Source organism: Ursus americanus, chromosome 29 (genome assembly GCF_024610735.1).
Source record: "Ursus americanus isolate L20-20 chromosome 29, mUrsAme1.1.p, whole genome shotgun sequence".
NCBI classification, from domain to species: domain Eukaryota; kingdom Metazoa; phylum Chordata; class Mammalia; order Carnivora; family Ursidae; genus Ursus; species Ursus americanus.
The window spans coordinates 34,005,703-34,027,543 of NC_142155.1; the positions used below are offsets into that span (position 1 = coordinate 34,005,703).

A 21,841-nucleotide genomic window follows, 5' to 3' on the forward strand; every position below is an offset into this window, starting at 1 on the left:
AAGCTCTCTTTCTCTCTCTCTCTCTGGGGGCTCTGTCGTGCCAGGTTGAAAGTGTGGAGCCTTCTATAAGACATGGATAGATGCAAACATGTCGGGCGCTTGCGGCTCGCCCAGGACCACTCCATCCTGAACCCGCAGAAGTGGTGCTGCAGGGAGTGCGCCACCACCGAGTCCGTGTGGGCTTGTCTCAAGTGCTCCCACGTGGCCTGCGGCCGCTACATCGAGGATCACGCCCTGAAACACTTTGAGGAGACGGGGCACCCGCTAGCCATGGAGGTCCGGGATCTGTACGTATTCTGTTACCTGTGCAAGGACTACGTGCTCAACGATAACCCCGAGGGGGACCTGAAGCTGCTCAGAAGCTCCCTCCTGGCGGTCAGGGGCCAGAAGCAAGACCCGCCGCTGCGGCGCGGGCGGACGCTGCGGTCCATGGCCTCGGGCGAGGACGCCGTCCCGCCGCAGCGCGCTCCTCAGGGACAGCCGCAGATGCTCACGGCTCTGTGGTACCGGCGCCAGCGCCTGCTGGCCAAGACGCTGCGGCTCTGGTTCGAGAAGAGCTCCCGCGGCCAGGCGAAGCTGGAGCAGCGGCGGCAGGAGGAGGCGCTGGAGCGCAAGAAGGAGGAGGCGCGGCAGCGGCGGCGCGAGGTGAAGCGGCGGCTGCTGGAGGAGCTGGCCAGCGCCCCTCCGCGCAAGAGCGCGCGCCTGCTCCTGCACGCGCCCCGCGCCGCCGCCCCGCGCCCCGCCTCGCCGCGCGCGCCCGCCGGGGGCCGCCCGCCGCCGCGCCGCGCGCCCGCCATGGCGCCGGGCGTCACGGGCCTGCGCAACCTGGGCAACACCTGCTACATGAACTCCATCCTGCAGGTGCTCAGCCACCTCCAGAAGTTCCGCGAATGTTTTCTGAACCTCGACCCTTCCCAGACCCAACAGCTGTTTCCCAGGGCCCCCAACGGGAAGGCTCCGCTCTCGGGCAGGCCGGCCGGCAGCTCTGCCACCGAGCTGTCGGCCAGGAGCGATGGGGCCGAGGCGTGCGAGAGGGAGGGCCTCTGCTTCAACGGCGGGGCCTCCATCAGCAGGAGCCTAGAACTCATCCAGAACAAGGAGCCGAGCTCGAAGCACATTTCCCTGTGTCACGAACTTCACACCCTCTTCCGAGTCATGTGGTCCGGGAAGTGGGCCCTGGTGTCGCCCTTCGCCATGCTTCACTCGGTGTGGAGCCTGATTCCCGCCTTCCGCGGCTACGACCAGCAGGATGCGCAGGAATTCCTCTGCGAGCTGTTGCACAAGGTGCAGCAAGAGCTCGAGTCCGAGGGCACCGCACGCCGGATCCTCATCCCTTTCTCCCAGAGGAAGCTCACCAAACAGGTCTTAAAGGTGGTGAACACCATATTCCACGGGCAGCTACTCAGTCAGGTAGGTCGGCCCACCCTGCCCCCGACTCTGCCCATCACGTTGCAGGGAGGCTTGCTGGTTAGAGTGTGGGCTTCCGTGAGTGCCTCTGCCAGGTCCCTGGACAGACTAGGATAGCCGACATTTGCTGTGATGACGCCTAACGGAGGTTGGCCATTGTACCTTTCGTTGTGCTGTACGTTGTAATGGCCTTGTTGGTGAACTTGCCTCCTCTATCTGGGCAGATTTTTAGTTGAATTTGCCATATCGTGTTATTTTCAGTGACTATCTAACCTTTAATGACTATATAGGTAATATAATATTCTCGTTGTACTTAAGAACCTATTGTTGGCGTGCCATCCTCATCAGTTTGGGGAAATTGAACAGTTTGCCTATAACCCTGGTTTCACAGTAGTTTGAAAGAGCCTTCCTTCCAGAACATTCTTTACATACAAGGAAGGGAGATGGCAAGGAGGATACCAAAGGCCTAAGCAAGCCCCCCTCCTGTTCCCCATTACCTCTCATTTTCTGGATCGTAGGCCATGTAGGGACATAAACAAAGACTCATAGATAAGACTTTATGAGAATGTGCAGGAAGAATTTTTGAGTTAAAAAGATGGGCAACATAATGAATTCAGGTAAAACCTCTACATTATGTTACTGAGGTTTGTGTCTCAGTATTTAGGGTTTTAAAAGAACAATGAATGGGTTGGGAAGAGGTTTATTTAGGCTTTTGTTTTTTAGCATGTAAAGGGGGAGTGCCTGTGGGCACTTCCTCTGCCTGCTGTGGGTCCACAGGAAGAACCGTGCATCTGGGAAGGTTATAGAGGGAGAGGAGGCCTGATCATAAGGTAGTTTGAGGCTCTTTGAATACAGGGATCTGTGTAGGGATACTGCCAGAAACAAGGGCAAGAAAGAGAGGCAAGTTGGAGTGGGTAGAAGTAGCAAAGTTTGGATGAGGAAGGAGTAGCGATGAGAGAAGCAGACAGGAATCTGCCAATTCTCTATCTCAGATTGATCTGAGAATGGTCCCATGATAACCCAGTCTGTGCTGCCACAGCACTGAATGGTAGAGCATGCTTTGGGAGAGAACAGAGAAAGGGGTAGGTGATAATCTCTGTGCTGTGTGGTTTTCCAGTTCCAGCTAGCATCATAGAAATGTATACGGACAGTAATGTGCTCTAATGCTTTTAAGGTTACATTTATTATTTTAATATTATAATTTAAAAACCTTTGAAAACTATATACTTAGTTTTGGTAAGTTATGTGTTTTATATAAATCGAGCAAAAATGTATGTGGGAAGCGTGGAGGTTATATAACCTGTAAATCAATCTTTTCATCCTAGGTCACATGTGTATCATGCAATTACAAATCCAATACCATTGAGCCCTTTTGGGACCTGTCCCTGGAATTCCCTGAACGGTATCACTGCATAGAAAAGGGGTTTGTCCCTTTGAATCAGACAGAGTGCCTGCTCACTGAGATGCTGGCCAAGTTCACAGAGACAGAGGCCCTGGAAGGGAGAATCTACGCTTGTGACCAGTGTAACAGTGAGTGCTGGGGGGTAGAAGTGGAGAGGGAGAGGGGGGACGTGCATCTGGAATATCAGTGTAAGGTGCTGTTTTTGCCCTTCTGTCAAAAGTAACACTGGTAATACTGATGGTTCTAAAGGATCTTTTAAAGATATTCCCATTTTCCTGAAAACAAGCACGTGGACATCATACATTAAAAAACAAAACAAAACCTAAGAGTTGGGCTTCCTTTGACTCCTGCTGTGATGGATTTTAGTTGTTACCTTGGGAGGCATTTGAAAGTGTGGATCCCGAAATAGGGACTCTAAGAATGTGAGTGCTTAGCTTCGTAGTGCTACAAGGGTCCTGCTTAAAGTCATGAATATAGATCTGACAGTTCTGATTTCATCTAAAGTCAGGTGGCATAGCTTGTTGAGGGTTACGGTATCGGAAACATGTGCCTTGTACTCAGTTTGCAGATTGCAAGTCTCTCAGAACCGATGCTATAGATTGTCGTGAGTCATAAAGTGCATCAGCTTCAGGGTTACTCTCTGCATTTGTTTCTTCCCACGCCTTCACATGCCACGCATCTGGGGAAGGTCATAAGGCAGTAGTTCTCTGTCGTGGCTGTCATTTTAAAGTGGAACTCTTTCCACATGGTTCTGTAGGCACCTTATGCAGAGCTCCTTCCGTCTTACCGCACTAACACTTGATGCTTTTGCTAACCCAGCACATTCAGAGCAGATGCAGGGCAAATACTTGGAAGCTCATGTTTGGGTTTTTTGGCATATCAAGATTTGGAAACTAAAATTAATGGATTATGTAGATATCTTGAAATCAATTTGCAGCCATAAAATAATTTGGACTGCAAGTTTTGAGAACCACAATCTTATGATGACCCTTATTAAAATATTTTCATATGGTCTTTTAATATAGTGAACTGTGGGAAACCTATTGTCCCTGAAGAGTCAGGACAAAAATCAAAAATCATGCTTGATATATTATTCTGCCATGTTTAAACAGAATTTGAAATGCTGTACGTGGCTAACTATAGTGTCACTTGCCCTATTCCTTATTGAGATATATAAAGGTAGTGACTTAAATTATCTTATTAGAGCAGTATCTGTTTGGTTTTTTTTAAGGTAGTGATTCCTAAAGCTTTTTACTTGTGAGGAACAGAAGGATGTTAACAGCTTTAACTCCATTATTCTCGGACAGGCGGATTAGGGAGGAAATACTTTTATTTATTTTTGCAAGAAAGGATTGTTTTTCTAGTTGTCAGATGTGCTAATTTATCAGGATTTCTCTAGGCAAGTTCAAACAGTAGCAGGGAAGGAAAGCTATGGCAAAAGGTACAAGATGCATTGTTGTTGCTTGTGAAGTTTCAAAACCATCAGTCTTCTGTCTCTCCATGTGGCCAGCTTAGTCACCAGACCTGATCAATCTCAGTTGAATCAGTAATTTCTTTTTCTTTGTGAATTTCATTTTAGGGAAACAAAGCCTGAGTCTATATTGTCTTCATCTTAGCTCACATACTCCCCCTACTGAGAGTGGCAGTCACTGCCAGCGTTCCCAGGCAGTGCTGCAATAATTTTCGAAAATCTGCTGGTGAATTAGAATGTAAAACAAGGCCAGGCCCTTCTTTGAATTCTCTTTCTGTTCATGCCCCCACGTATCATGACCACCAGCCCTACTGAAAGGTTCTCTGGCACACTCATTCTGCTGCAGTCCTTCTTGAGAACCAGCAGCTCCACATCCTCTTGTCCCAGGGAGCCCCGTGAAGCATCATCTGGCTGCGATTTGCTGCCTTTCATGAGTGTTATAGACAGGACTTAGATGTCAAGCTCTTCAGACACTGAAACCATGCTACCTCACAGACAATTAGCAGGCACCACATGGACCACCAGTTTTATATTCCCATCCATTCACTGGTCTAATTAATATAATAACCGGGCAGTCATCAGTAAATGGGTATAGAGAAGGCTTCTGATGGAAATTAAGAGAACTTTATTTCCATTGTTTATGTGATGTAATTTAGAAATGCATTCCCCTCACAGTTCAGTAGCTTTAGAAACAAAATGAGAGTCTGAGCACTGGTTTTGCTTTGGACTGGATGAATTTGGCCAGTCTGTCCAGCTTGTCCTCCATGTCCAGCCATGTGCTTTTATCCAAGAAACATGTTTCAAAAACTAGATACAGCATAAAACTATAAAACCAGCAGTTTCTTTTCTAAATATTTGTATATGTCACAATCCATGCTGAAGAAAGAATCTGTTTAAATATTCTGTCTTTTGGTAATCCTGTGCCCTCTGAATTTTTTTTCCTAAGCCTGAAATATATGCATTATTCCCCGTTTTACAGGAAAGGAAACTGAGGTTGAGAGTTTTGAACAGCATACAGCTAGCTGTGAGCAGGAAATAGGATTAGTCTAGCTGATGAAAACAAAAACTTTTTCAGTTACATTCTGGTGCGTCATAGTTTAAGTGATAAGCACATGTGTAAAGGCATAGAACCCTGACATGTGCATCTGCTCTGCATGCGTGTTGTTGCAGTCACCTTTCAGGATATTCCATTAATAAATCCATCATATCAGGAATATACCACTGGAAACCCATACCAGTTTTGGAGGTAGCGGATGCAAAAATTTGGAAGTGGATATATCAGGATTAGGTTTGGTGGTTTTTCAGTTAACTCAAATAATAGTGACTTTAAAATGAGATATATATATATTTTTTCTATTCTATAAAAGAAGTCTGAAGGACAGTCAGGGACTAGCCTAGTAACTACATGGTCACTGGGGACCCAAGCTCTTTCCACCTTTCAGCGTGACTAGTTCAAGGCTTCCATCCCCAGGGTTACCTCGTGGTCCAAGAGGAGCACTTGGCAGTCATCCTAAGAGTGCCACCACCCAGTTATCCCTTCCGAGTCTGGCAGAACTGCCGTGGCCACACCAGGCGGGCACGTGGGGCTGGGAAATGCTGTCACATTTCCCAGGGTCACAGAGGGTCCCCAGAGGGTCACAGTGCTGCCCCAGATGAAACTGAGGTCCCAGTACTGAGAAATAAGGAGAAAGCATATTGTGTGGCAAGTCATTGTCTCTGCCATAGCCAGGAAAGAACGAGACTCCTCACAATCTATGTCTTATACCTTCCCAAACCATATAGGCAAACGACGAAAATCCAATCCCAAACCCCTTGTTCTGAGTGAAGCTAGAAAGCAGTTAATGATCTACAGACTACCTCAGGTCCTCCGGCTGCACCTTAAAAGATTCAGGTGAGCTTGCTCTGGGGCCTTCCAGGTGGCTGTGAGCTGTGGGGGTAGCTGCCTAAAAGGCTTTGGTGAGGGCAGATGTCTCCTTTGGTGTTGGGAGGGGAAGCCTGTTCCCTAGAGGTCTTGCACTTTCCATGGCGATTAAATGCTTCCTGCCTAGTAAGGCATGTTGATGAGGGGTGGGTGCCCAGGACAGGGCTTCAGCTCGCAGGGCCCTGTCTCATCAGCTAGCCTGTGCTCTGTCTGTGCTGGGAGATTCTCTAGCCTCACTCGGGCTTATAAAGAGTCATCTTCAGAACCAAGTATGACATAACCTGTGAAAAGAAGGGCAGGCAGTAAACTGTAAAAAGATTATTGCCTGCACTGCTTGTTTTAGGGACTTCTGGTTTCAGAGTACATCATGGAACATTCACAGGAAATATATGTGGACATTGATCACTGTTTTATTGATGCAAAAGCCACATCTGGAAGGTTATGTTTTCTCAGTTCCCTGTTTTACCTTCATCTACCTAGGATAACATATGCCATTTTTTACTAGTAAGAACTTTATATCCATGTTTTAGGTGGTCTGGCCGTAATCATCGAGAGAAGATTGGGGTCCATGTCGTCTTTGACCAGGTATTAACCATGGAACCTTACTGCTGCAGGGACATGCTCTCCTCTCTTGACAAAGAGACCTTTGCCTATGATCTCTCCGCAGTGGTCATGCATCACGGGAAAGGGTTTGGCTCAGGACACTACACAGCCTATTGCTACAACACAGAGGGAGGTGCGTGCGCTTGACTCTGTGGGGTGGGAGACACGGAAAAGGGTTGACGTGTCCACATTCCATCGCTTTCCTTTTATTTCATCTATAGGGGGATATTACATACATGAAAATCTAGTGGAAAGGATTATGAAAGTTGGTTTCAAATTTTGGATATATCACCGAGTGACAACCTAAGATTGTCCTAAGAATTGACAGGAACCAACAGATATAAAAGTACTTAGCACGGTTCCTAGCACATAATGCTCAATTAATTTTAGAGGTTTCTCATTATTAATACTTCTGCAGATCTCCATTTCCTTCGTGGTTATGTAGAAACGCTACGACTTTCGTAACCTCATGGAGATGCTGTATGACTCTCACCAGCCCCAGCTCATAGTAAAGCTGAAGACATTTCCTGAGCACTTGCTATGTCCTTACCGTAGGAGGTATGGGGGGTACAAGGGCCCCGCCCAAGGAGCTTTCAGTCCTTGTCCCCCCAGAGCACAGCCTCTCTGCTACTGTGCACTGAGGTGGGTGGGCTGCGGCTGTGTTTTTTGTAATGAACCCCTCGGCCCATACGGTGGCTGGGGTGAAATAACTTTTTATTCCTTCTGAATTCCCTTTTATCACTCCTCCATGTACATTTCACCCCTCTCCTCCTCTTCCCATCTCTTATCCCCCAATCTTCAGGCTACCTTTGTAGAAGGCCCTAGTGGGCAATGAAAAAGCCTGAATAAGATGAGGACAAAAATTACAGTCAGTCGATACTGTAAGTAGTACCACGGTGGGCTTGGGTGGAGTTGAAGCCAGTGGTTGCAGGGAAGTCTGTTCGTTTCATTTACCAGCCTTCCCCGCCCCCCAGCGCCCCCCCCCCCCCACCAGTCAGGGGTTGGTTCTGTTCAGAACTCCTCTGTCCCTTTCTTCATCTCCTGGTTTTGCCTGCCAATTGGAAATACGACTGGGGTAGTCACTTTCTTTCTTTCTTTCCTTTGGTTTCCTAGGTTTTTGGGTCCACTGCAATGACTCAAAGCTGAATGTATGCAGTGTCGAGGAAGTGTGCAAAACTCAAGCCTACATCCTTTTTTACACTCAAAGAACAGTTCAGGGCAGTGCAAGAATTTCAGAAACCCAACTCCAAGCTCAGGTGCAGTCCAGCAACAACGGTGAGGGCAGACCACGGACCTTCCCCTGAATGGGAGGCACGTTTCAAGGACTGGCTGGCTTTTAAACTATTGATGTTCGTGTATCTTTCCTCTTAAAGGAAATAAGGTTTAGGGCAGGAACAGAGTACTAGGTTTGCCTCACTGGGACTACAGCAGAAGGTGCTAGGTGACTCATGTTCTATCATAAAATCTGTAGTCACTTTCTTTTGAATGGATTTGGGAATTCCCTCCTTTGATAAAACAAATCAAAAGGAGTAACTTCTATGAAGATTCTTTTCATCAGTTGCTTCTGAATAGAGAGGATCTGGGTGGAAGAGAGAGGGGGTAAATTAATCATATGCAGCCAGGAGAGCAGCCATGTTTTCTTTCCATTACACAATTCCCCCACTAATCAGGACCTTCTTGTGGCCCCAGAAGAACCCTTCTGATGTGAGCAGCCCTGGACAGAGCACGTGAGGTGGGTCCCTGGGCTGGCAGCTTGCTGGATGGGAATGGTTCCAAGATAGGAGGTGAATAATAAGGATTTGTCCCCACAAAGGAAGTAACCCTCAAGGGTTGAAAACTAGCAGACTTCCTCTTCCAGTGGAAGAGTGGAATGAGATATAGGGCAAATTTCCCCATGCAAAACAGGTTTTTCAAGTGTCCTACCCTCCCTGGCTGCTGCTGTCATTTAATCATCCCATGTCTTCTGAGACTGGCATGAACATCCCTTCGTTCTAAAGAAGGAGCAGTTCATATGGGGAAGCAATAAACTGGTCCATGACATGTTCTTTGTTGCATGCTGAGCCTAAGGGCACCTGTGGCTACCCAGTTCTGTAGCATATCCCTGGTTCAGGTGTAGGGCAAGCACATGGTTTGGTGTGAACTGGTCTTTAGGTCACTTGTCTGAGGCTGTCTCAGAGTTCAGTTGAGGGTAGGCAGGGATAGCTGGTGGTCCAGGCCTTATCTGAATGCCCATCACCTGTTCTCACCTTGGAGCAGCATGCAGCTTGTCTCAGTCTGCAGCTTCTTTCTTGCACCTGGAGGGCTAGAACATTCTTGTTCAGCACAAGGTTTGGGAACTTCTGCTTTCTAGGGCTTAAGAATCGGCCCCAATATGTCTGAACAGTTCATGGCTGCTGGTCCTGGCCTGTTTCCTCCCAAATTTGATAATCCCTACTGTTTCTTTACCCACCTACACTTAGTCCCTCGGAGAAAAAAAAGTGTCCTGTCCTTTACTTAAGTGCTAGTAAAATACTTGTTTCTTTTTATACTGGGTCAGTTTCTAAGTGGGATGAAATTGCCCAGATGGAAACCCTCCTCCTCCTCCTCAGGCAGCACTGGATTTCCCTTCCCAGTCCTTTAGTTAGACTCACCGGTAGCAGTGAACGCAGACCGGAACTCTCACTGCGGGGGCTGCTGCAGCCTGCCTCAGCCTGTCACTACGAATGCTCATCTTCTGACTGAGCGTATCGTATTAATGTTCAGTTCAGGCAGAGGTACAGTTGTCGCTTGAAGGAAGCAGATGTGGAGGGAGTTTGGGGAAGGGTGGGCGGTTGGGAAAAGAGAGGATAAGAATGAGGGTCGTAGCTTAGGGGTGTTGATGAGCCCCGTTTCCAGAGCAGATCTGTAGCATTTGCTGTTGACTTCTGAGATGGACTCTCCCATAGGACCTGTCAGACAGCACTGAGACATGGAGGAAATTCAGACAGAAAGTGGCTCACCCTGTTAAAGAAGGGGGAGTGACTATATTTTAAATTAAACTTGCTTTTTCCAACACTGTGAGGTTTCTGTAATATTTAGCTTTTATTTGGAAGCGATAGCGTATGGCATTTTTTATGCTGTTTGGTTTATATTGTCTACTGCAGGCTTCTTTGTACAAGCTTGGCCCGGGCTCACCCTCTCCTGGACACTGTTTTAAAGTGTCACAGCTGCCCATGCTGCCGGAGGCTCTGACGTAAAGCTGTCTAGATCCACACTTTTAACTTGGCAGGATTGGTGATGACTTTTTGTGGCAGTGGAAAAGCCTATTAACTCAAAAACAAAAACAAAAGCGAAAAAAAAAACCCAAGGAGAGTAAAAAGGAAAATACAAATTGTGCCTCATCTTTCTTCGGATGCTATCTTTGTTATTCTAGAAAAAGAGAACTTACAAATGGAAAAGAACTAATAGAACATCTACTTCATCCCTCAGGCCGTCCAGGGGGAAAGACTTAAGAAAAATGAACATTTAATGGAAAATTAAAAGATCTTCAAATTTAATTTTTAAAAATAGTTTTATACCAAATATTTATGAGAATTATTAAGCAGATTTAAGGACTTTGTGAAATAAGTGCTTAACTTAGCTGAGCACCCGTTATCAAATTAGTAAAATTGTTTAAAATGAGTTGGACTAGAAACCACTCCCAGAGTCCTCACTGAGCTGCGTACTCTCGAAGGTGCCCCTGCAGTCACAGACACCTCAGGTACCCAGAGGCAGCAGCACTAGCCGCTGTTGAGAAGTTAGTATTTATGGAGATTTTTATTAAAGAGTTCCCTGCTGCATAAGCCAATGGCTGTTGTGAGGGAAATGTCCCTTTGCCTTTAATTTATTTACATATTGGAAGTAGATGGGTTTCTTAGTTGCATCTTACTTTAGACTGAAACATTCTGAAGAGAAGAAGGTAAGAACCAGGTCGACGCTGACTAGATGCTGCCAAATCAAGCCCACGACCCCCTAACTGAACCTTACGGGCCTGCTTCTCCCAGGCGAGCAGTCAGAGTCCCGTTCCGGGAACCCTTCGTAGTTGGCTGGTGTGTTTACTTTCTGCCGTAGCCAGCCAAGATGAGTGCACCCTGGCCCTCAGAAAGGATTTTTACCTCAGTCTAGTTTGACCCTCATACTTGTGGTTGCCTCTGAGATGAGCATCCATGCTAGTGTTAAAAAAAAAAAAAAATTAGGTATGCCCTCAACAGCCAGGAACTGAAGCTCTTACTAAATGGTGGGCAGAGCTCTTGCCAGTTTTGATCCAGCCCCCTCTCAGGCTGAGGGGGGCAGTGCCACACTGAAAAGAATTTCCAGATGTCTCTTAAAATGTCATGAATAAAATTAGAAACTGTAGAAGTGTTAATGTGTCCTATGGACTCAATAGCAGAGTTTATTTTTGTTTTTAATGGCCAGGCTTCTAGAGTCAATGATTGTATGAGTTCCCTACTCAGGCTATGCTTGTAGCTTCATCCACGTGCAAGAACTAATGAAGTGGATTGGCTGGCAGTGGGGCATGGCCCTAGCAGGCCGCCCCCCCCCCCCCGCATAAGCCTGAGAGGTCGACAGTAGTACAGAATGAAAACTTGGTTGGGTGTGGGGGGTGGGATGTGGGTGGGGAGGCAGGGAAGGGGAAATGGAGTTTGTTTTACTTATTGATAAAGCTTTGTGAACTAATTTTATACAATTCATAACATTTGGTGCCTTGTACCCAGTTATGGTTTGCATGGGATTGAAAAGATTAAGGGAAAGGATGCCGCCTTGTCATTTCAGGTGGCAAATGGGTCTGTACAGTGTAAAGGACATTTGATACCAGACTTTTAAAAAGCATTTCATCTCATGTGTGTGAAAGATCATTATTCTTAACCAGCAGGTTCTGAAATTTTACTGTAATGTCCAGAATCTTTGGATTTGTTGACTATTCATCAAATGGCTGCTTTTTAAGGCAGACTGTGTACCCTGTTCTTTCTCACCACCCCTTTTACGTTCCAAACATTAACTCGGTCCTTTTCGGGTAGGCTGGGAGTGCTACCTCTTCTCAAACATACACTATACCCCTGTCGGGTTATATCTTATGAGTGGAAGGGTTGCTTTTCCAGCTGGTTGAAAGAGCACAAATATTCAAAAGGGGCTTTTTTCCCTAATGCTGGGCAACTTATGGTAGAAGTCGAACAAAAATGGTTCCTCCTCAAGTGTTACCTTCATTCGTTCTGCAGTTCTTTTGCACAAAATTTCAGGAAGCAGTGTAGAACACAGTCCCCTATATGTGAACCTTTAGATTGTCGAGCAAGCCAGTGCACTGTGTAGTATGCACGAGAAGCCTCGAAGAACCTGTCCCAGCCCCCCAGCCCCTTCCTGGGCAGGCACCGACTGCGATGGTGCTTAGTGCTGTGGAAGGGGAGGAGACCCAGTCCGCTCACCTGCAGGGCTGTTTAAAGCCTGTTCCTCTTACTCTGACCTTAAGGTTTCCGTCGAGCTCATGAGACTTCACCAAAGGGCGTTTTAAAATAAGCTCACCACTTGAGCACATTTAAGAATTGGTTCCTTCAGCCTAATTACTGGCCTAATTAGGTGAGGAGGTGGTACTTTTGGAGCAGAATCTCCCATGGCAACCTAATGTTTTTACTGGGTAAGTATGCATCTCCCTGGTGGTTCAGATTCTTTTTGAAATCAGCACTAAAGCTGAAAGCGCCTTCTAAATAGGACCGTGAGTTTAATTTAGATCTTTCCCGTTTAACCATTCTCTTGGTCCAGGGCTTCGAGTTTAACCGGTGTTTCTTCCTTCAGCCCACACGCTGCTCTAAATACAACAGAGCTACTCTAGCACTGAGGCAAATGGTCATTTTTGTGGACTCTTTCCATACTTATTCTGCTGGCATGTCTCCATTTAAAATCTAAGCAGGTAGTAGAAGAGACTCCCGTGGTACTATGTTAGCCAGCCAGGGCTGAAAATCATGTGACAGATGCGGGATTGACTCCGCTTGGGAAGAATGTTGTGTTGGAATGGCGAAAGCCAGCATTTTAATTTACAGAATTAATGACTGTTCATCGAAATTTGAGGAAATTGTAGATTTGATAGCTTTACTTGCTAAATTCTTAACACTTTGAGGAGTTAAGCCAGTTTAAATGAAACTTTACCTTGCCAGTATTATGGCTTTATAAACCAACTAACAGTAAACACGATTACTTGAAGCTAAAACAAAATTTTGAGTGAAATATGAATTATGCTTTGGAAGTTGCCATGTCTTAATTTTTCCTGGATTTTTATTTTCAACTTTTAAAAACTTTACAAAATACAGCTGCTCACAGTTATGAGTAGATGAGGTCGCAGACTTCAAGGATCTGTGTCATGCCTATGAAGAACAGGAGGTGCTGATATTTCTCATCTTAGCAGCGGTCTCATGCAGATCTGAAGGGGCCCAGAATCTGTGCTATGGCTTAAAATTTTCCTTCCTGGTCACCATTTGGGAGGTGATGGTTTCAAACCTAAGCCTTGCTCTCATGTATGTGACCCTTCCTCATCGTAACACCCAGTAAGTTGGGTGTTAACACCTGTCAGATCATCTGTAGTCCCAGTGTAGATTCTCGGAGGGTCTTGGCTTCATGGTAAGCCATCCACAGGCGTGACTTCACACACGCTCAAACCCCGCCCTAACAGACGGGACCTACCTGCTTACTGCAAGAGAATGGTGCTTTGTAAAATATATATACACAATCTAATGTTCAAACAGATTTCTTAAGATCTGTGCCGGTAGGGTCAAAAGGGACTGTTTTGTCCTATTTACCTTTTGTGAACAGACTGCTAGACATCTGTCAACTCTAACAGTTATGCCACTGTGGTGCATTCATACTGAACCCCCCCTTTCCGATTCATGTCCTTTAATTCCATACCAGTTCCAGACTTGGCATGGAAAAGCAGGATTTTAAAAAATGACTAGTAGATGGGGTGCCTGGCTGGCTAAGTCAAAAGAGCATGCAACTCCTGATCTCGAGGTCATGAGTTCAAGCCCCATGTTGGGTGCAGAGAGATTAAATGAACTTTAAAAAATATATTTAAAATGCCTAGAATAAATCAACTAGGAAAAAAAATTGCCTAGGGGAAACTAGCTCCACATCTATCTGAGCCTACATGAGTCTTTTCCATGCCAGTTGCTTATATATTCCATTTCCAAAGAATTCCGAACTCTTGGACAGTGACACTATTGTGAATTTAGGGTCAGAAAACCTCTTATTTCCTTGTGAAGAAAGCAGCTTCCTCATGCAGTGTCACCTTAGTGCCCACTGCCCAGGCTTACGTACACCTTGCCTCCACTGCACATCACTGCCCTCTTTCGACCAACAAATCCAACTCGATGGCAGCAACAATGCCCCCCCCCCCCCGTGCCTGGAAGACCCACATGGTGCACTAAAATGCTATGCAACACCAAATGCGGCTTCCCCTAGTCCTGCTCAAAAGTGGAAATTCCTCAAAAATAGTTTCACCTTATGTTGACATCAATGTACAGTGGCTACAGTTTCCTTTTTGTTTTTCTTTTAATATCAAGCAAACCACCTCTGTTACAATCCATGTTTAGGGCTTGTTCCTGTCTCTTGAGTGTGAAATATAAATCATGTTTTTATGATTTTTGTAAATCTTGACTTTTTACACCTTGTTTTTGTAAGCTGAAGTTTCTTATTAAAAGAATAAAATGATTCTTTGTGTGCAGTCTTTATTCCAAATATTTGTTAAAATACCATTAGGTTATTCCTCAGGACAAGAGCAAAGATCACCCCCTGCAGAAACTTAGGAACTATGTACAGAACTTTACAGAAAAGAGGACACCACTTTGGCTGAAACCTGACTGCTGATCAGAGAATGGAGTTCTGAGCGGGCTCAACAGAGAAAAGGAAATCAGGAAGGGAAGGTGCCCATCTAAATGAAACTTCAACTTCCATCAGGGCAAGTTTTGTGACGGGCACAGATTGGTGGCTCTGTTTTTAGAAGGTTCAAGTACAGCACAGGGGGTTCCATGTGTCTGCAATCAGAGGACAGGACAACACGTGCCATTAGAAATATACATGCACTGAAAGGAAATCAATAAGACTCAAAATTTCTTGCAACATCTGTAAACACATTTAACTAGGAATAGCCAAGGGACTTCTGTCAAGTCTCCTTCCTGTATTTTGTGAATAGATGATATAAATTATCGCTTCTCTCAGCCTCTAGAGCTCCTAGACATGCAGAGCAGTGGTTAAGTGCTTACCGATTTGGCTACACCCCCGGCTGAGGTGCCATTAGGTCAATGTCACTCAAATTCCTGGCCAGCCAAACGCCTGCAGCAAAAAGTCCCAAATTGAGGATCAGGTTCCTGGAAAAAAGACATTTCATTAACCCTGTGGTCACTGAGTCACTTGTCTTTAGTTAACGAAAGATAGTAAAAAATTTACCATCACCACTCTGGAAAAACCATCCGAGGCAAAAACACAGTTCTAGAATCGCAGGAACGTAGGGCTTTACAACTGTACGTTGCCCAAGACCTACACGGTTAAAGTTCGTTCCAGTGTCTAATACGAGCCGGATCAAATGCAAAGGCCAATTACGTACTCGCCCGAAAAGCCGATCTGTGTTGGCGCCTCTTTTTTTCCCGGGTACCCCTGGTCAGGGTGAGATTCTCTAGACATTGCCCAGTAACTCAAAAGATCGCTTCTGCCGGACGGGAACTCCCCCAGTCAAGGACCTCTCCACAGCACAGCCAGAGCCACTAAGAGGCCAAGAAGCTGGCAATGTACAGGCGCCAGCCTGGGCGAAGAAGCCAAGTAGGGGAGGGACGCAGAGGGGCTCGGAGCACCAGAAACCGACAAGTTCCCGGGGCTTCGGTTACCTCCGGAAATCGTTCCTGTCGGTGGCGAAGCGGTAGACGCCCCGGAGCCAATCGCCCACGTTGTCCGGGATTTCGGGCGCTTCATTTGGCGCGCCGGCAGCGCTCACGCCGACCCCGCTGGAAGCCATAGCGGCACTCTCGGGACCCGCAAGGCCTCTCCTGACGCACGGCTGGGCGTCCGCGGAGCACGCAACTTCCGGTCTCGCACTTCCGCCGGCAATGGGCCGGCAGGGAGCGCCGCGGCTCCAGCTGGGTCTGGCTCCTGGGGGAGAGGAAGAACTCCCGGGCTGCGCGTCCACGAGCTCCGCAAGGCGGGGAGCGCGGCCCCGCCCTACCGTCACCAGCTCGCGTTCCACCTCCGGCTCCCTCCAGGCCTTCGGCTCGCCATCCTCAGCACCGCCACACGTGGTCTCTGAGTGATCACGTCATTGGCTCAGGAAGCTGCTGAGAATGGGGCTATCACACCCTGTGGGGGTGGCCATGGGGGTTAGTTCAGCAGGGGATGCGTAGCTTTGGGGGGTGTGGCTCCCCAAGAAAGTCTCCGTCAGAAGTCATAGATTGCGCAGGCTTAAGAGGGAGCACTCCAAGTTTGTGATCTGGCCGCCTCTCCCAGGCGTGTCCCTGATTGCGTTCAGTATAGGATTTTATAGGAGGAGGAGAGCCTCGCTCTCCCACCTAACAGATCACATCCCCTCCTCTTTCTCCGGGCTGCGCCGCTAGCAAATGGTGCAGTGCTTCCTGGAGGTGTCGCTGTCCCCAGCCTGGAGGCTTCCGGGGGTCTTCCAAGGACCGGGAAGGCGCTGGCCCAAGAAAAAGCCTTCGGGTTCCGAGTCAGAAGAGGAGCAGGTGGGGCAGGGGGCGTCCTCCTTGGCACCGAGGGGCGTCTCCAGGCGGCCCCGCTCCCGCCCTTTGGGTGCCTCCGCCTCGTCCCCAGCTCGACCCTCCTGCTCCGGACTGGATCGAAGCAGCCCTCTCTGGGTTTCCGGACTGGAGAGGGAAGCAGAGGCGAGAAGGGCTGCCCGGGAGGTGGTAGCGGGGTTCAGCAGGGCGCAGTCTCCTTCAACTCTGTCGAGTCTCGCCTCCCCTGTTCCAGGACGGGTCAGAAACGCCCATCTCAGAGCCCGGAGTCTCCCTCTCCCTGATCCGAGCGGGGCGGGCCCCAGAAGCCAGTTCCAGTTGGGGTCCGGCCTCCCGCCCCGCCCCCTAGCCGTGCGCGCCGCGGCTGCCGCCGCGACTCCCCTCCTGGGCTCCCCGCCCCTCCCCGCCGCCGCCCACCAGAGGGCGGCCGCGTCCCCAGTCCGGGAGCGAGTCCTGCGCCGCAGCCCCAACGGTGGCGCGGGATGGGTTCGGGAGGCCCTTGGAGCGCTCCGGCCAGGGACGCGCGGTGAGAGCTGCGGGCCCCGAGGCTTGGGTCTGGGGGGTGCGGTGGGGGGACGGGGGCGCTGCTGGACCGACGGGACGGCGTGGGACCGGGGCGAGGGTCCCAGCCCGGGAGAATCCCCTCTTCAGCCCAGCCCAAGCCGCTGCCCCCTTCCCGTTTGAGCTGCACGTTCTCCCTTACCAAGCGACGCCCTCCCTTCCAGGGTCGGGGCCTGGCTCGAGCCGGCATCCGAATAGCGACTCTCAAAGCAGCTGGGGCAGCAGGGGCTGCCCCCCGGCAAGGCATAACGTCCCCCGCCCAGGGGCCCGGCGCAGTCCTGGCAGCAGAAGTGGTTCTCGTGCCAGCGCCGTCCCTCCGCTTCAGTGCAGCGCCGGGAGAAGATCAGCTGGGAGAGGGAGGGAGAACAGCTCATTCATTCATTCACTCATCCATTCACCCAATAACCACGCCTTATACCCAGTTAACGCTAAAGCACGTCTACAGACATCCCATTTGATCTCAACCACTCTCGGATGCAGGGAGGGCTGATTGGCCTAGCCAGGATCCCGCTAGCAGGTGGCACAGCCTGAAGAAGTGCGGCCCCGGTCGCCTGGATTCCCAACCCAGGGTTCCGCTCGGCCTCTCAGGCTGACATTATGGCAGGTCCTCGCCTGATCAGCTGAGCACAGCACTGGGCACCCGGCAAACCGAGATGAACGTCTGCCCAACAGTCCTTCCTCCGGAGAAAGTCTCTCAGTCCAAGAAAATCTAGGGGACTCTGCTTGCAGTGGGGGAGGGCAAAAGGCAACGGGTTCCCATGCCCAGAACTCAGGTCAGAGCAACAGGGAACACAAAGGTCCCCGGCTGGTTTTGAGTTCTTCACTTCGCGTCCCCTTACATCCTGCCACGTTGGACCCTGGGCAGCCCCCTCCCAGCAACCCGCTTTGCCCGTACCTGGTCACAAGCCGGGCAGCGCGGCCGCAGCAGCTCTGCGTGATGACGGCCGCAGTAGAGAAGCCCGTCGTGGTAGAAGTAGATGAGGTTCATCAGGGCCTGGCCGCAGGCCTGGCAGGCAAAGCAAGCCGGGTGCCAGCGGCGCCTCTCTCCTGCGCGGGCCGCGAACACTCCGTACTCCCCTGGCCTCAGCCGCTCCCTGCACTGCGGGGGAGGGGGGGGGCTGGTCAGAGGCCGCACCACGCTCGTAGCTTCCCTCCTGGCTCTTCCATCCCAACCCCAACCTCGACCTCACTGTTCTCCCCATACCCCTGGCAAGCCCGCCTCCACTGCAGGCTCCACCAAGAACCCCTAAACTTGGCTTCTCTTTTTCAAGTGTGCCAAACTGTCAATCCCCCACCCCCTTTTCCTCACCGGAGTCCCTGGAGCTCGCCCCTTCTGCCCAAGTGAGAAGGCAACGGGGAATGGGCGGGGGGCACACTACATACCTTCTCGCAGGTGTGTTCTGCCAGCTTGGGAGGTACCAGGCGGGCCACCCCCTGTCCCAGGGCCTCCCGCCTCCGTTGGGCACAGAAGAGCCGCAGCTCAGCCAGCTCATCGTCCCCAAGGGCCAGGCAGTAGCGCTCCTGCAGAAACAGGCCTCCACTGAGACGGGGAGAGCCTCACAGACAAGACCAGAGTTTGAGGGGAGGGAGAAAGCTTAGCTGCTGGGTCAAAGGGAGGTCGTAGAAGCTCCCGGAAGTGCAGAAGATAACAGCGCAGAAAGGCGTTGAGAAGGAGAGGGAGAGAGGGAAAAGGGATGGAGGAAGTCTACCCCAGTCTCACCTCCCCCCAGGAATGGCCACCACCACCCAGGTCCTGACAGCCCACAGCACTGAGCCCTGTCACCACAAACGTAGATCGTTACCCGCAGTGAGCTGGAGCTCACTATCACTTTCCATTGTTTTTCCAATTAATTCCATGTTCTCCTGTCTTGCCCCCCCTTCAACTGAAGTGTAAGCCTTCTAGTCTGGACACACATAGGGCCCCAATAAATATTTAACCATACTCTCTACATTTGTACATTCCATTATCGGTTTCAAAAGTGGTTCATGTCCATTTTCTCATTTGCTCTTCAACTAAGCACGGTGGGCAGAGCAGAGGCCATTGCGCCCATTGTGGAGACTGGAAAGCTCAGGCTGGGGAGGGGGGATGACTTCCCCAATTAGTGGCAGAGCCAGCCAGGCCCTACATCCGTGTGCTCTGGCTTCTGCACCCACAGTAAACAGAGAGAGGGAGGTAAGAGATCGGGACGCTGGAGAGAGGGAGACCCACATCACTGTCCTGCGGAGGCAGCTGTTGCAGGAGGATCCGAAGCCCAGGCCAGTCGGGGGCCCCGCTGGTGTCCAGGCCAGGGAGCCCCAAGCTCAGAACTTTAGGACCCTGAGGAGATGCAGCAGGAGAAGGGTGGTTAAGTTTGCCTTCCTCTTCTTTCCTCCCTCCTCACTGACACCTCTTCTCCAATCTGGAATGACTCCAAGCACCCCCTCCTTCAAGATCAAGACAAGGACAGCTGATCCACTCCTGCATCTGTGGTCCAATTGAGGCAGGTTGGGGAGGCCCTATACCCCCAAATGGCATCCTGTCTTATGCTTTAAATCACTCCCTTTACTCCACTGGGTCAAAGCCTAGAGTCTGCTTTGACAACACAGACCGCCCCCCTCAGGAGAGGTAATGTGTATTCATGTGAATAAGTTTAAAGTTGAACCCCCATGTCCCATCCTGAGGCGGCTGTAGAGACAGGGATTCCTGCAAAGAGAAAAGGGTCATGGGAGGCTGGGCACGACAGCTAACTACCTTCCAGGTGGTGGAAGTGGGAGGAGGTCTGCAGGATGGAGGGCATGTCGGGTCTCAGAGGGAAGGGAAGGGCTTCCACTACCTGTGAAGTCTCCTCAGGGAGCCCCTCTGGCAAGTGGCCTGGGTCACTGTCCGAGCTGGCTGGCAGACCTGGCTCGTGAGGGCTGAGGCTCTCCCCTTGGGGGGGCCCGTCAGAGTTCAGCACTGACATTGGCGACAAAGTCTGCCCAGAAAACAAGAACACCTTCCATTTACCAGCTGCCTACACTGTGCGAGGCAGTGCTAAGTGCTCGGCAGGAATGATCTTCCATCGTCCCAACCACCAGATGACCTGGGTGGTATTCCTGTCCCCATTTTATAGACAGCTACACTGAGGCTCAGGGAGCAGAAATGCCTGAGGTCACACAGCCACTAAGTGGCTGAGGCCAGGCCTTTCAGCTCCAGAGTTTCTGAAGCTCAGATTCTGGGGGTCTCCCAAGATTGGAAAGGAGGAAAGAGGAGGCCACGACGGAAGGAGAGGGCATTCCCCTTTTCTAGTGAGCCTTTGGGCAGACTGGCCCCTTCCCCGCCTCCCCAGCCTTAACTCCCACCACTGCTCACCGTGCACTGACCACTCCCAACACAGGCCCCACTTTCTTAGCTGCAGGCTCAGGCCTGGTAAAAGGACCACATCAGCAGGAGCCCTTCTCAGCCCCTCCAGCCCATACCCTGAGCTCCAGAGGTAAGTACAGTCTGCACCCCGAGGTTTAGTACTAATGTTTCTCTTTGTGCCCTGTGCCCATCTCAGTTCCTGATCTAGTCTCTAAGCTCGAGGACAGAGGAAAATCTTGTGCTTCTGGTTTCTACCTATAGCAGCAATTTCCAATTTCACTGGATAAATCTAAACACATCTCTTCAGCTCTCCTTGGGACTGGCCTTAGCAGGACCACAGTATCTTGGGGGTGGGGGTGACTACTGAAGTAATAAAGGAAAGGGCCCTGCCCTCAAGGAGCTCATAGTCTGGTGGGTAAGACAGAGATGAGACCCTGCAGAAAGAGGCCAGAGCCCTGGGCAGGTATATACAGCTCCTTAGGAAGAAAAAGAACCAAAGCAAACTTTTCTATAATGTTTACTCCATGCGAGGGACTATACTAGCATTTTACATAATATAATGCATCCTCAAAACAATCCTATCAGGTAGTTTCTGTTATCCCATTTGATGAGTGAAACAAACTGAGGTTAACTTGCCTAAAGTCACACTAGAAAGCTGAAGGATGTCCTAGGAAGAGGTGGCCTTTGAGATCCAGGATAGATTCTGCCAGTAGCTGAGCACAGGAGGGTCTCACCAAATCCCAGGCCTCTAGGAGACCCAGCTGTGGAGTCGGGAACAAGGTTTGGGCTATAACAGTTGTATTGCTTCCCAGCCCTGAGCACCCCTCCTACCTGCGCCCCCACCTTCAGATGGCCTGTGCCACCCATCCCTGCTTCCACACCCAGCTGCTCCCTTCCTGTTCAGTCCCTCTCGTCAGTTTCCTGTGGAAAGCAGCCAGGATGGGCTGTTCACATTCAGGGCCAGGAGTAGCCACTTCCCCTAACAGCACTGCCCCTGCTCCAGGAAGCAAGAGGTGCTTGGGAGAGGGTCGGGCACAGGATGGGGGCCATCTGGGACCTCAGAGTGGATTTGTACCCCCTCTTCCAAGTTATAGTTTGTATGAAATTGCCCCCCACAGAAACAACCCTCAGAAATCAGCTCTCACCCCTCACCCTTCCATCCTCCCACCTCCACTCAGCACTGGACGACGTCTTACTAACATGCTGGATTCCTTCAAGAATTCCCCTCCCCTCAGGTCTGAACCCCATCTCTCGCCGCACCCCCCCCCCCCACGGGCAGGTGCAACCGGCCTCAAGAGTTCGACCTTCCCAATCCACCCCTGCCCTCGATGACAGAGCCTGCGCGGTCCTAGGGACTGGGGAGGTAAAAGGTTGGGAAGGTTTTCCGCGGACAGTGAGAGGGAGAAAAGAAGTGCCCGGTCCCGCCAAGTGCCCTCTC

At 50.0% G+C, this 21,841-nt stretch overlaps 3 protein-coding genes across 6 annotated transcripts in view; 1 reads left to right on the forward strand and 2 right to left on the reverse strand.

Annotated features, from left to right (window-relative positions):
* Positions 1–11,019, forward strand: part of USP49 (ubiquitin specific peptidase 49) — an 85,735-nt gene extending 74,716 nt beyond the window's left edge. For all 4 annotated transcript variants that reach the window (XM_045776991.2, XM_045776989.2, XM_045776990.2 and 1 more), the window contains 5 exons: positions 45–1,410; positions 2,733–2,937; positions 6,063–6,171; positions 6,732–6,937; positions 7,918–11,019. In XM_045776991.2, the coding sequence (XP_045632947.1) occupies positions 73–1,410; positions 2,733–2,937; positions 6,063–6,171; positions 6,732–6,937; positions 7,918–8,108 (2,049 nt within the window). In that variant the 5' untranslated portion in view covers positions 45–72 and the 3' untranslated portion in view covers positions 8,109–11,019. The remainder of the gene's footprint in view (positions 1–44; positions 1,411–2,732; positions 2,938–6,062; positions 6,172–6,731; positions 6,938–7,917) is intronic.
* A 3,474-nt stretch (positions 11,020–14,493) lies between these two features.
* TOMM6 (translocase of outer mitochondrial membrane 6) lies at positions 14,494–15,993 on the reverse strand. Its single transcript, XM_045776996.2, has 3 exons — positions 15,663–15,993; positions 15,045–15,149; positions 14,494–14,816 (listed from the first exon to the last, which is right to left on the reverse strand). Exons 1-2 carry the CDS (start codon positions 15,788–15,790, stop codon positions 15,053–15,055), a joined length of 225 nt encoding a protein of 74 aa, XP_045632952.1. The 5' UTR covers positions 15,791–15,993; the 3' UTR covers positions 14,494–14,816; positions 15,045–15,052.
* An 89-nt stretch (positions 15,994–16,082) lies between these two features.
* PRICKLE4 (prickle planar cell polarity protein 4) lies at positions 16,083–20,393 on the reverse strand. The gene is made up of 6 exons (XM_087857132.1): positions 19,895–20,393; positions 19,291–19,398; positions 18,465–18,602; positions 17,977–18,180; positions 17,224–17,428; positions 16,083–16,746 (listed from the first exon to the last, which is right to left on the reverse strand). The coding sequence occupies exons 1-6, from the start codon at positions 20,021–20,023 to the stop codon at positions 16,379–16,381; spliced, it is 1,152 nt and encodes a 383-aa protein (XP_087713258.1). The 5' UTR covers positions 20,024–20,393; the 3' UTR covers positions 16,083–16,378.
* Between the last annotated feature and the right edge of the window lie 1,448 nt (positions 20,394–21,841).

Excerpts from the sequence above, each read along its gene's own strand:
- TOMM6 (XM_045776996.2), bottom strand. The coding sequence starts at position 15,790 with ATGGCTTCCAGCGGGGTCGGCGTGAGCGCTGCCGGCGCGCCAAATGAA. Across the intron at positions 15,150-15,662 it reads GACAGGAACGATTTCCGGAG|GAACCTGATCCTCAATTTGG; the intron begins GTAACCGAAGCC and ends TCTTTTTTCCAG.
- PRICKLE4 (XM_087857132.1), bottom strand. The coding sequence starts at position 20,023 with ATGTCAGTGCTGAACTCTGACGGGCCCCCCCAAGGGGAGAGCCTCAGC. Across the intron at positions 18,603-19,290 it reads TGCCTCCGCAGGACAGTGAT|GAGCGCTACTGCCTGGCCCT; the intron begins GTGGGTCTCCCT and ends CTGTTTCTGCAG. Across the intron at positions 18,181-18,464 it reads CAGAACACACCTGCGAGAAG|TGCAGGGAGCGGCTGAGGCC; the intron begins GTATGTAGTGTG and ends CCTCCCCCGCAG.